General features: G+C 36.7%; 1 protein-coding gene across 1 annotated transcript in view; it reads left to right on the top strand.

Moving 5' to 3' along the window:
- LOC101260566 (uncharacterized) overlaps positions 1–11,096 on the top strand; it is a 47,939-nt gene extending 36,843 nt beyond the window's left edge. Inside the window, exons 18-25 of the mRNA XM_004228953.5 lie at positions 4,259–4,354; positions 7,393–7,610; positions 7,701–7,815; positions 9,292–9,423; positions 9,531–9,638; positions 9,721–9,830; positions 9,900–10,001; positions 10,073–11,096. Coding sequence (XP_004229001.1) covers positions 4,259–4,354; positions 7,393–7,610; positions 7,701–7,815; positions 9,292–9,423; positions 9,531–9,638; positions 9,721–9,830; positions 9,900–10,001; positions 10,073–10,589 — 1,398 coding nt within the window. The 3' untranslated portion in view covers positions 10,590–11,096. The remainder of the gene's footprint in view (positions 1–4,258; positions 4,355–7,392; positions 7,611–7,700; positions 7,816–9,291; positions 9,424–9,530; positions 9,639–9,720; positions 9,831–9,899; positions 10,002–10,072) is intronic.
- Positions 11,097–12,431: the final 1,335 nt, after the last annotated feature.

Below are 12,431 nucleotides of genomic sequence, written 5' to 3'. Positions count from 1 at the left end.
AAAAGCGATGAGGGCTTGCTTCAACAAAGCGAGAAGTGTGTAGCGAAACACACACTTTTTCAAATAAAGCGCTACTTAGTACAAAAATAGAACATATTAAATATGCATAGATAAATAACCAAGAACTCCGTAGAAGTAACATATTGAACAAATATAGATAGTCCATTGTATGTCATATCACAGAAGACACATTTGACTTTTGCGTTACTCTCCATTGGAGCTCCATACACCCAAATTGATTCCCTTTTTTGTGTCATTAAAATTTGAATAAAAAAAATAGAACTTACTACTAGCAATAACAGAACAGAGACAGAAGTCACAGGACAGCAAAAAAAGGAGAAGGGAAAAAAAATAGACAAAACAGAGCAGCAAAACAAAAAAAAGAAAAAAAAAAGAGCATAGGCAGTGGTACTACAAACAGAGCATACACAGTAAAAGAGAATCTTAAATCAGAAGAAAAATACAGGGTAATGCTAAGTAGCATTACAAATAGCAAATTGAAAAAAAAACACCTAGTTACCTTGCGCAGCAGAGAAACAGAAAGAGAAGAAGACAAGAAGAAGAAGAAGAAAAACCAACCTTGTGCTTCAGCAGCAGTTGCATAAAGGAGGGAAATTTTGAAAAACTTGTGTTAGTATTTTTTGCACTTATCTCGCTCAAGCGAGCTTTTTCTCGCTTTTAAAAAAAGCATGCGTTCCCTGAAGTGCCTGCTTTTTCACCATTGCCTCTCTTTAAGGCATTAAAGCGAGAGCCTGTCACTTCGCTTTGTGCTTAAAGCGAGCACTTCAGCGGTTTTAACAACACTGTGAAGAAGTGTCCAGGAATGAAGAGATTGCTTGGAGACAAAGATTTAGGGTCCAAAAGGATTAAGAGTGGGGAGGAAAACACAAAGTACTTCCATAGGGTGGCGACAACTGACAAAAGATTCAGTACAATTGACTCTTTGCAGATTGATGGACTTGGTACCACAGAGCCTTTGACTATAAAAGATTCAATTTGGAAGTCAACCAGAATCTATACAGGGAATAACAGAAGGGTGGAGGTCAAGCCTTAACAGTCAAGGTGTCTCAAGTATTGAAACAACTGAAGAAGATTGACTAACAAGACAGTTTGAGGAGGATGAAATACTTGAAGGGATCAGAATGTGCGCTGTTAATAAGACACCTGGTCCAGATGGATACACAATGACACTTTTTAAGGCATTTTGGGTTGTATTTAAGGATGACTTGGTGCAAACCTTCCTGAACTTTCATTCTCAACAGATGTTTGAGAAAAGTTTCAATGCCACATTTGTGCCTTTGATTTCTAAGAAGGTGGGTGTAACTGAATTGATTCTGCTTGTCTTTGAAGCTTGTTCTGTATTGTAAGTCAATTGGAGGAAAATTAGCCTTTTTAAGTTGAAGAGGTTCAACAAATTCAGCTGTTAGCAAGCAGTTTGGACCGTAGGGTTGAGAACTTGCCTACTGTCTATGTTGGAACGCCTTTAGGCTCAAAGCATAAAGCTTTGGAAATTTAGGATGTCACTATAGAGGACTGAGAAAAAAGTTTAACTTTATGGAATTCTCGATGCCTCTCTTTTGGGAGAGGACTTACTTTGCTCAGTTCTGTGTTAGATGTTTTGCGTACATATGTGATGTCTTTATTTCTATCCCTAGCAAGGTGATCAAGGCACTAGAGTATAGACACTTCTTTTTGAGAGTGAATTTTCTGTGGCAGGGATATGAAGTGGGCAGAGCTTCAACTTGGTCAAGTGGGAGTCAGTTAAACGAAGCAGAGGACATGAAGGTTTGGGGGTGAAATTATTTAGGCTTCAGAACAAAAGCTTACTCATGAAATCAATAAGGAAGTATAATCAAGAAGAGCAGGTCCTGTGGAGAGAGGTGATCCCACATAAATATGGACAAATTGAATAGTGGTGCACAAACACCGTCTCAAGTAACTTCATAAAAATAAGTTTCAAACACTTTGATAATGCAGTCTCAAACACTTTTTGGGCGGGAGTATGAAGGACCATCAAATTACATCTTTCTGGTTAGCTTTGAAGGTGAACTCATACATAATTGGTAGGGCTGAAGTCAAAATACAGGAGACTAGGTCTCCGGAGGGCTGGACTTTAGCATTCAGAAGGCTGTTAAATGATTGGTAAATAGCAATAGTGGCAGAATTGTTGTTTCTAGCTGATGGCTTCAAAGGAACTACTCTGGAATCTGATAACGTCATTTGGAGACACCACCAAGATGGAGTGTTCTCAGTGAACACGGTGTTCAAAGGCGTCTTGAGTGAGCTGACAGACCTCAATAGGCCCCTGGAAAACCATATGAATATGGCACCAACTAAGGTGAAATGTTTCAGCTGGTTAGTGTGAAGCATTACAGACGTATCTTCATAGCTTCAAGATTCTCACAATATTTGGGGGGCAAAAGAGACTAACAATCACCGTTTGTTGGATTTGAACTACCTCCAATTATATGTGCGCATTAAAGAATACTAACTGACAGTATATGACATTTGCCGATAATATTGCTTTAATTGATGAAAGTAGTAAGGAAATAAGCCAATCGAACTATGAAGAACTCTACCAGGCCATAAATATCGAAACACCTTCTCTTTGTCCAATATTCACTTCGTAATCCCCTGAAAGTATTTGTTGCTCTTGAGCCAAGGGTCTTTCAGAAACAACCTCTACCTCCACAAGGTAGTGGTAAGGTATTGATACACTCTACCCTACCAGACCCACTTGTGGGATTTCACTGGGTATGTAGTTGCAGTCCCATGAAAGTATTATTTAAGTCTTTGTTTTATTAAATTATCTTGTGGGATGTCAGTGGGTATGTTGTTGTTGCAGTCCCCTGAAAGTATTAATTAAGTGTTTGTTTCATTAAATTATCTTATAACATGATATTAGATGAAGCTGCAACACATTATATAAAAATCGAATGACTGAATAAGGGTGCTACAGTTAATTGATTAAAAGATACTTAAATAAGATGAATTGCAAATTCTGCGAAATGAGTCTGTGACTAGCAACTTTATATAGAAGAGAAGAGGCTCAACATGTCTCCAAGATGAATATTATGCAAATATGTGTGTTAGAATAGGTGTGTTGTGCAATATTTGACAAGGCTTAGAATGATCAATTTCGTTGAAGTTTGAAAGTAGCACAAGTTGAGGCTAAATTAAGAGAAGGTTGCCTGAAATGATTTATCCATGCTCTACATAGACGTATTGATGCATTGGTCTGCAGGAGTGGCAATGTAATGGAAGAAAAGGATTCATTTAGGCAATACTAGTTGCAATGAAACTACTTTATTTTCATGACAAGGGAAACCCACAGCCGCTACCCTTTGGGTGCACACAGGGTAAAACCCTTGGTCCTATGCATTAGCTCGCAAACCACATAGGAGAGGAAACTGCACTAGGCAAGCTCAATGCGACGAGCTCGACCCAGAAGGCAAACCCTTCCTTCCGCTGGCAAGGGGTTTCGAACTTGAGACCTCCAACATGGGAGTCTGAAGCCCAAACAAATGGGTCACCACGAAGGGTGCAATTAAACTACTTATGTTTGCAGAGATAAGTGTGGTATACAAAAAACCCTTCTTTTCTTGAAAAATATATATTTGGTATTTGATAAAAAACTGAATAATGTGTATAGATATAGAGGACTCGTAAAATTAACCCCAAAAGTTGATTGGTTGATCAATTTGTCATGGTTTTTGGTTTCCTGTAGTGCACCTTCTTTTTGCTCCTCCTACTCTTAACCTCTTCTTTTCTGTAGTTTAGAATAGCTGGTGGATGGTCTCTTCTTTCCTTCTCTTTGTTTTTAGTGTTCTGCATGTCGTTTGTTTCTTCTGCTGGATACATTTCCTGCCATTACTTTTTGGGTATCCCACTCAGTTATACGAGTTTGATTAATATGACAGTTTACTCCGCTGAATTGAACTTCCATTGTATCAAGTAAAATTCAGCACGGCATGTATCAACTAATCATTATATTGAAAGATCACAGATACCCTCATCAAAATATTTCAAGTATAAGGAACTCATGATCTTTCTAAACTAGGACACTGCTATTTGTTTCTTTATGTATTATGTATTTTCTTGACAAGTACATTTGTTCAGTTTCTTTTCTAGTTTTTATTTCTATTTTTATCAGTCTGCTGTGTTTATTTATAGCAGATTGTTTCAGGACTTGCTATGCAGTGCTTTCTATGTAATGGAAATGGAAGCAGTGAATAATGGTTTTGTTTTGAATTTTCAGGTCAGAGGTATGCTAACAGATTTTGGTGATGACATGCACTGCCAGTTTAATGAAATTCTTCGCAGTCTATTAGATTCATATGCGTCAGGATTACAGGTGCCTTGTCAGTAACTTTATGGTTCCCCTATGATTTATAATTTTTGTTTGTATTAAAGGGTGTGCCACCCCTTCAACTTGCTTGTACTAGGGGAGTTAAAAGTTGACTGAAGGTTCTAAGTTCTAAGCACATACTTGTACAATCTTCCTTTTCTTCTTTGTATTAACTTTGGTTCCTTATTAGTTATTTCCAAGCTTAATAACTAACCTCGATAGGTGAGAAAACTGTCTTGCATTCAACTTGTATTATGCCTACAGCTTGGTCAAGAGGTAGGAGAGAGAAGGGGTGGGAAATAAAATTAAGTGATCATTTTGCCGCTTAAAGCGATGAAATGACGTGAAACAGACGTGGGTGAAGCAAAGCAACTTCAAAGAAGCATGTGATTTGTATAGTGAGACACAAGCTTTTCGGAACAGGAAACTCTTGCACTTTCTTAGTGCAAACGTGCTATCAATAAAGCTTAGCCTACCTATATGAAAGATGACAAAAAGGGTAAAATGTAGAACATGGCTTTTTGTTATCTGGGTATTACAGTTTATCCTCATCATCGTTTTCTTCCTCTTCTTCCATTTCGAATGACTCCTTCAAACAAGTTTTTATCTCTAGTGGACCTCTCAACAGGATTCAAACCCTAATGAAGTTCTGACCTTTCAATACCTGATCTTCTAGTACTTGTTTAATAACCGCAATGCCCAGGCCAACTTCCATGAACCTCGACTAATTTCACAGGGTATTCTTTATCTTCCACGAACACAATTACTAGGTAAATTCTGTCCACTAAGGCTTAAACATATTGGAAGAAATTGGGTAGTTTTTTACCATCATTAAAATTTGAACCTAAAACCTCACGACTTTCAAACTTCTTGAATTTTTGTCTTGTGCTTCTCTGTTACACTCTTTCTTGTTCTAAGCAGTGTTTTTCGAATCATGAAGCGGAAAAAAGTGAAAGGGTCTGACTCGCTTAATGTGAGAAGCAAAGCGCTTGCCTCATTGAACTGAAGCATAATCTTTCAAAAATTTAATGTAACTTTGCACAAATAAAGAAAATAACTAACTAAACAAAAGCTCAACAAAAATAATATCCATTAGAAAATATTTCAATCTAACAAGCAGCTAAATAATTTCCCATATGAGAGGGGCTAATCGAAATCAAATTATTTAGAGCCTCAAAATTAAATCTGAAACATAAACAATGAAAGAAATAATAGAAAATTTTTCAATCAAAAGAGTAATAGTGGAAAGTAACCTTCAATTTTTTTCCTTAAATGTTTTTCTCAAAAGGTTGTGCCGTACTCCCAATAATTCACTTTATAAGGACTAGAGGGAATATTAATATTATTTAATTATTTGTTTAAATAGAGGGATTATTGAACAAACTGATTTTTACTATCAATCAAACTGAAAAGTATTTCAATATATTCAAAATGTATTACATAAATTGATTTTCACTTGAACAAACTGAAAAGTAGTTATATAAATACTATTGAAGAAATATTAAATAAACTGATTTTTCTTATTATCATATAAACTGAAAGAAAACTAAATTCTTTATAAAAGACCCATCAGCAATGGTGGTAGTCGGAGAAGAAGATGCAGCTGCAGCAGCAACATCAAGAAGAAAAAGTACAAAAAGAAGCAATAATATCCAAGTTGAAAAGCATTGTAGATGAAGATAGAATAAGAAGAAGAACAAGAAAAAAGAATGAGGAGGAGGCTTGCGTCAAGTTTGAAGAAGAAACAACTCATTAGTATATGAAGTGCGAGCCTTTTCCCGAATTGAATAACATATCTAGAATGGACAAAACAAGGGTATCAATTTGGAAATAGATCACCATAGGAGACTACATAGTTGCGCGTTAACTTCCTCTCTCTATGTTGGGGCCGTTTTATCTACTTCACTAGCCTATGATTAAGTGATCTTAAACAACTTGACCTTTGCCCCACAGCTCAACTGATAAAACCCATGTTAGATAGTCGGGACTTCCTATTAAGGGTTTTGAATAATTATATGACTTCATTCCAACTCCAATATTTTTGGAACTAGAAGCATCAAATTTGAGAGACGTGGGTGGATTGAAGAGAGTTCTAAGCAAATAGTTTCCAAAAAATGCAAAAGAAGATATGAGTACACTGATAGAGTTGTAAAAAGTGTGTCAAGATCCATTATACAAAAGAAGACTAATTAGCACCCAAATGTCTAGGTGTTTGGCTATCTTCTCCTCCAATACATTTCCATGTTTGTAACTTGTGGAGATGTTTCCAGAGGCTTCAACCGAAATCTTCTCCGTGATTTATATTTGTGGAAACATTTCCTTCATCTTTCCAGCAGCTTAGTGTTCTGTCTAACTCCATGAAATAGAAAAGCGGAGATGTTTTTGGTTCACATTTTTGGAAGCTGCACGTTTCTTCATCTCCCTAAAGCTTAGTTTCTATGATCTTTTGTAGCAGTCTTAAGGATTTGATATCGACATGGAAACCCTCCTTAGCATGAGGGCTAATCCAAAAGTTATCACTGGGGTTTAGTTGCCCGAGGTTGTTGGACCTTGTGGTGCTGTTTGTTCTTGCAAAATAATGGGAGAAATAATAGTGATACTTATCAGATCTGAAAATTCACCAAAAAGAAAGCACGAAAACTGACTTCTATATACTGGATGTTTCTCATGGTTGCTCTGATACCATGTGAGATGTAAAAGAAGGGGAAAATATTAACATGCATAAACTACATAATTACACTGAGCCTATTTATAAACAATTCATTACAATTCTTTTCCATGTGGAGCACTCGATACATTAATATTTTAACAATTTATATTCACCAACTTGAGGGAGAGTGCAAGTGTCTTGTGGATATTAGAGGATCTTGTACATATAGTATAGCTTGATTTACTATTGTAATTATTTATTTTGATTCTCTTTTCCCTTCTTAGAATATGGATACTTAAGCCTTTTAAACCCCAATGCTCAAGGAAATGAGCAAGAATTCTATCAATTTTTATTTTCATTTATCTTGCTTCCTAACATTTTCAATTTGTTGCAGAGAGACACTATAGTTGAAATTTTTTATGAGAAGCACCTAACTGGATTGGTTCAAGCTATAACATTATCCTGCCCCCCAAAAGGGGATTCACTATCAGTCAGTGAGTCTGCAAACTCTGATGGAGGAAATGTGAAGCAAAGTTGTGTGAAGCCTGAAATACTGCTAAATATATGTGAACTCTTATGTTTTTGTGTCGTGCACCATCCTTATAGAATAAAGTAATTTTCTCATCTCTGCATGCAATTTGTTTGGTACCAAAGCCCTATTTCAGCCCTTTGCTATAATGTGGTTTCATTTCTTTGTTGCAGGTGCAGCTTTCTTCTTAATAATGTGGTAGATAAAGTTCTGTTGTTGACACGAAGAAGAGAAAAGTACCTAGTACTTGCTGCTGTTAGATTCGTGAGAACTCTTATTACCCGCAATGTGAGTTGTTGACTTCTATTAACCAAGAGGATCATTTGTCAGTGTGATTGAATTGCATCAAGTTTTGATTAATTTGTCCTTCATAATGACCACTTTGTCTCTGCCATGATCTCAGATACTTTGGCTCTTGTTGACTAATCTGGTCAATCCTCTTCTGTAAGAAGCATGTCTTGCACCTATTATGTTCCTCATATGTGTTACTATTTAGTAGTCCTGTATTTATGTCCTTGTATGCAAAATCGACTTGGCCAATGATGATAGTACTGGGTTGATCCTTAGTTAATATCTTTTTCAACTTCTTATATAAAAGGTAAGCAGTGATTCTATAGGCCTAAAGGAGGAAAAATGTGAACAAGATAAACAAAAGAGAACCCTACAAGCTAGAGTCCCCTTTTCCAAATTCCTCTCAATGATCTAGTTTTGAATTGGTTTATATCCCCTTTTTTGCAATCAGTTCGGCTGCAACACTTGCTGCCTAGCTAAGTTGTCCACCCTTTCTATGAAAAATGTAGAAGAAAAATATTATTGAATGGTGTAGCTGCATTATTACATTGAAACCCTATTTATAGACACTATTACAATCCTTTTCCAAGAAAGATCATGTTAAAGAATGACAAAAGTCTCACATCGGTGGTTAATGAGATGAGTGGACTCCTTATAAGGCTTGGGCAATCTTTTTTTTGGGGTGTGAGTTAGGCCTAAGTGTATCAGAGCAGGGCCTTCTCGCCCGATGTTGTGGCCCCCAAAAATCAAATTCCCCACTCACTAGATGCTAAACACTGAGCGTGAGGTGGGGTGTTAAAGCATGACAAAAATCCTACATCGGTTGTTAATGAGATTGGTGGACTCCTTATAAGGTTTGGCCAATTCTCTTTGCTTTGAGCTAACTTTTGGGTGTGAGTTAGGCCTAAAACCTAATTTCACAGATCATATATACTATTTCTATTCTAAAACTCCCCCTCAAATTTGGGCGTACAAGTCATATGTCCCGAGCTTGTTACACATGTAATCAATACGAGGGCGGTGAGGGACATGGTGAACATATCGGCAGTTAATCACTCGAATTCACAAATTTTGTGACAATATCTCCTGAGAGTATTTTTCCCTTTAAAATCAATCTCATGTGTTGACCTAGACCAAGGTATTGATGGTGATTTTCTAATCTCGCAGAACATTCAATGTGATACAATGAGACAGTATGTCCCTTTCTAAAAAGAAAAATCTGTCTATGTGGAAGATTCTTGCATTCAAGTTGTCGTTGCTTATTAAATATCAGTACCAATGTTTTTCTGTAAGATAGCTGTGTTCTAGGGTTCTTAATATTTGCATTTCCTCCCGTGAAGACTTCTTTAGGAGTTACTTCTCTATACAACAACATACCCAGTTAGTTATGCTTCTGTTTATGTATAAATTACCCAGTTAGTTATGCTTCTGTTTATGTATAAATATTTTTTAAATACTGGGTGTATTTTGCAGGATGAGTATTTGATGAATCATATCGCCGAGAAGAATCTTTTAAAACCAATTGTTAATGCTTTTGTTGCTAATGGAGATCGCTATAATCTTCTGAACTCGGCTGTTCTAGAGCTTTTTGAGTACATCCGTAAGGTACACATACCTTCCTTCACCGGGTCAGGCTGTTGCCTCCCTGCTCTCTCTGTCCTCCTTTATATTTGTTTGTTCATGCATCTTGGTCTTGATGAGACACTATGCAGGACAACTTAAAAATACTGCTCAAGTATTTAGTTGACTCATTCTGGGATGAGTTGGTCAAGTTCGAAAAGTTCTCATCCATCAACTCTCTGAAAGTTAAATATGAGCAGGTATCTTCATAGTTATGCCTGTTACTGTCATGTGTTCTTGTTGGATACTTGAGCTTATTATGACTGCTTTGTGTTATTGCAGTCCCTGGAGGATTCAGGGATTAGAAGTGTTGGTAATTTATTAGACCCAAGGAAACGAGTTGATGAGCGTAGTTTAGAGAAAGAAGAAGAAGATTATTTCAACAAAGAGAGGTATCCCTTTACCTATTATTTTGTTGAATTGTTTTTATTTTGATAACCGCTGAACAAGCAATCTGTCAGTGATGAGGAAGATTCTACATCAGCCTCTGGAGCGAATGCAAGCAGAGTGAAGTCTCAACTGGCTGTGCCGAATGGATCTGCTCCGAGCTACACATCTGATAGGTATTTTGTGATTTTTAGAATGTGTATTTGTTAAATTAAGTGACATGTGATGACTTCTCATATGTTTGAAGATCCGGGGGAGTTGTTGATTCTGGGGATGACGACATCGATGAAGATTATAAGCCACCACCTAAGAAGCAGTCAGATACTTCTGATGAAGATGGAGCAGACTCTTTCCCATTGAAACGGAAGGTGGCTCCCAAAAAAGACCCTGAGCCAAAAAGGTTGCAATGTGTTGTTAAGGGTTCTAAATCAAGGGACACTGTTTTTGCTGCTTTATGCTCTACCTTAAGTCAAGCTGTGTTGCCCTCCAAAACTACAGAAAGTCCTGCTGGTAATGGGAGTGCTGCACCAGGTAGCCCTCAATCTGATGAAAACAAGAGATCTGTTGAGGCTAACCATGATGAGGAAGGGAGTCTTTCTAATAATGGTAATGCTGATTTTGAAAATCATGCCAACAAACAAGCAACTTCACCTAAAAAAATTTCTGAAAGCTTGCACAAATCTCCAGATAGTAGGGAGCACGAAGAAGACTGTCCGTTGATACAACCAAAGTCATCTCCTGAAATGGCTGTAAATGGATCGTAATATTTCAAGATTCGTGAATACCATTTTGGTCCCTGTTATGATCAACTATCTTTGAGCATGCGCTTGTGCATATAAGCTAATTTGTACAAGTTCCAGAGCAAGAATTTGGTTAGTTGGTGATGTTGGGATTTTATGAATATTGGTGGAGAAGAGTATGTACAGTGCTGTTACAAGCATGGGGAGAGATAAGTGGCTTCCCCATTGCTAGAGAATTTTCTTCTATTCTTTACTTCTACTTTTTCCCATTTTCCTTAGTTATGTGAACCATATGTAGTAGGGCATCAATTTTTGACCTTGCAAGGTGTTCTTGCGTCTAATGGTCAATGGTGATCAACAGTTACTGTGGGAGGTTAGTGAATCCTGTTGAGGCCAAGTTTCCTAATGTGTGTAACTTATAGGGAATTGTACATTATCGTAATTCCAGTAATATGTTGTCTACTAGTAAATATATTTGAGAACACACACTGGTGGCAAGACAAATAGTGAAAGCTAATGCTGTTCCATCTTCTTTGCTGCTTTTCATTCTCCTTGAAGTGTTGAGCTACTTCTGAAATATAACTTTTTATCACATAGGGGTAAATGTTCTGGTTGTGCTGAAGGGTTGCTCTCAGACTCATCAATCATACCTCGTCTCTGTCAACCTTCTTGTTCTCTAAATTAGTGTTTTGAAATTTTGATTATGACGGTCAACTCCAGTAAAAAAATTTGAGACAGTACTGAACAAATAGGATAAGCTCTATGCTATTAATCAGGATAAGCTCTATACTGAACATACTAGGTTTTTGTTATGCTTCTTCAGAGTGTAAAGTTCTTTCTATTGTTAAGACGCGATGAGAATATTCTGTTGTTTGTCTCTGTCTTGTTGAGAAAGGACAAGGATGTACTGTTGATCTCCATCTTTCTTTGGGATTGAAAGGTGATAGCTGTTAGTTATATCTTGGCCGATATTGGTTTTGCTTGCTTTAATCAAATGATTATTGGCACTCGTAAGTTTGTGGGCATTGATTAACGTTTAGCCACCATTTGAGATGTAGTTGAAAATTAGTTAGTCAAACTTAATAGACAATACAATTCACCCACAAATACTTACCCAAGACTCGAGAGCTATGCTACAAGTAGGGAAGGCAAATGGGCAGGGCGGTTGTGGGGCAAACCCATTTAAACTCGTAAAGATATTGATCTGCCCTGCCCTGCCTCACATAGTAAAACTTTTTATTTCAATCTGCAACTCGCCCTGCATAATTGAGATTAATATTGATAACTCATGCTCGACTTGGAAAAGGGAGACTATTCTACATCATCTTCATCCACTGCATGTCACCATGAACTGGTACACTTTTTTTTCAATCTAAATAATACCAGCCTTTTGAACTGTAAATGAAATTTTGCAGTCATATACTACAACCATCGATAGACAACTGGTGCCAAAAATTGGAATAGGCAAAAAAAAAAACATGTTTTTTTGAAGTTCCCTTAAAACGGATTAAAGAAGTGAAATGCGATTCCATAATTTTTTTCCGGTCAATCCAAATGAAATTTATGTACATAAAAAATTATATTTATACCTCAGTAAATTATAGAATAGCTTGCACTAAATCAGAAATATAATTTTATATAAAATAAAAAATAAGAATAAAGCATGACTTGCTTTGAGCTTAAGAAAAATAGTGTACTTTAAACATAAAGAATTTTATAACTTGCAATCGCCCTGCCCCAATATTGTCATCCCTAACCACAAGAGAAAACTCAGTAATGAATATTAATGTCTTCCCAGAATCTTATCTCCGGAAATATTATATCGGGATAGTTACATAATACTTAGCATAATCTAGAATCTAACAT

Source organism: Solanum lycopersicum, chromosome 1 (assembly GCF_036512215.1).
Source record: "Solanum lycopersicum chromosome 1, SLM_r2.1".
Lineage (NCBI taxonomy): Eukaryota > Viridiplantae > Streptophyta > Magnoliopsida > Solanales > Solanaceae > Solanum > Solanum lycopersicum.
Note: the sequence above shows the minus strand (reverse complement) of the source record. Positions and strands in the feature narration are given on the sequence as shown.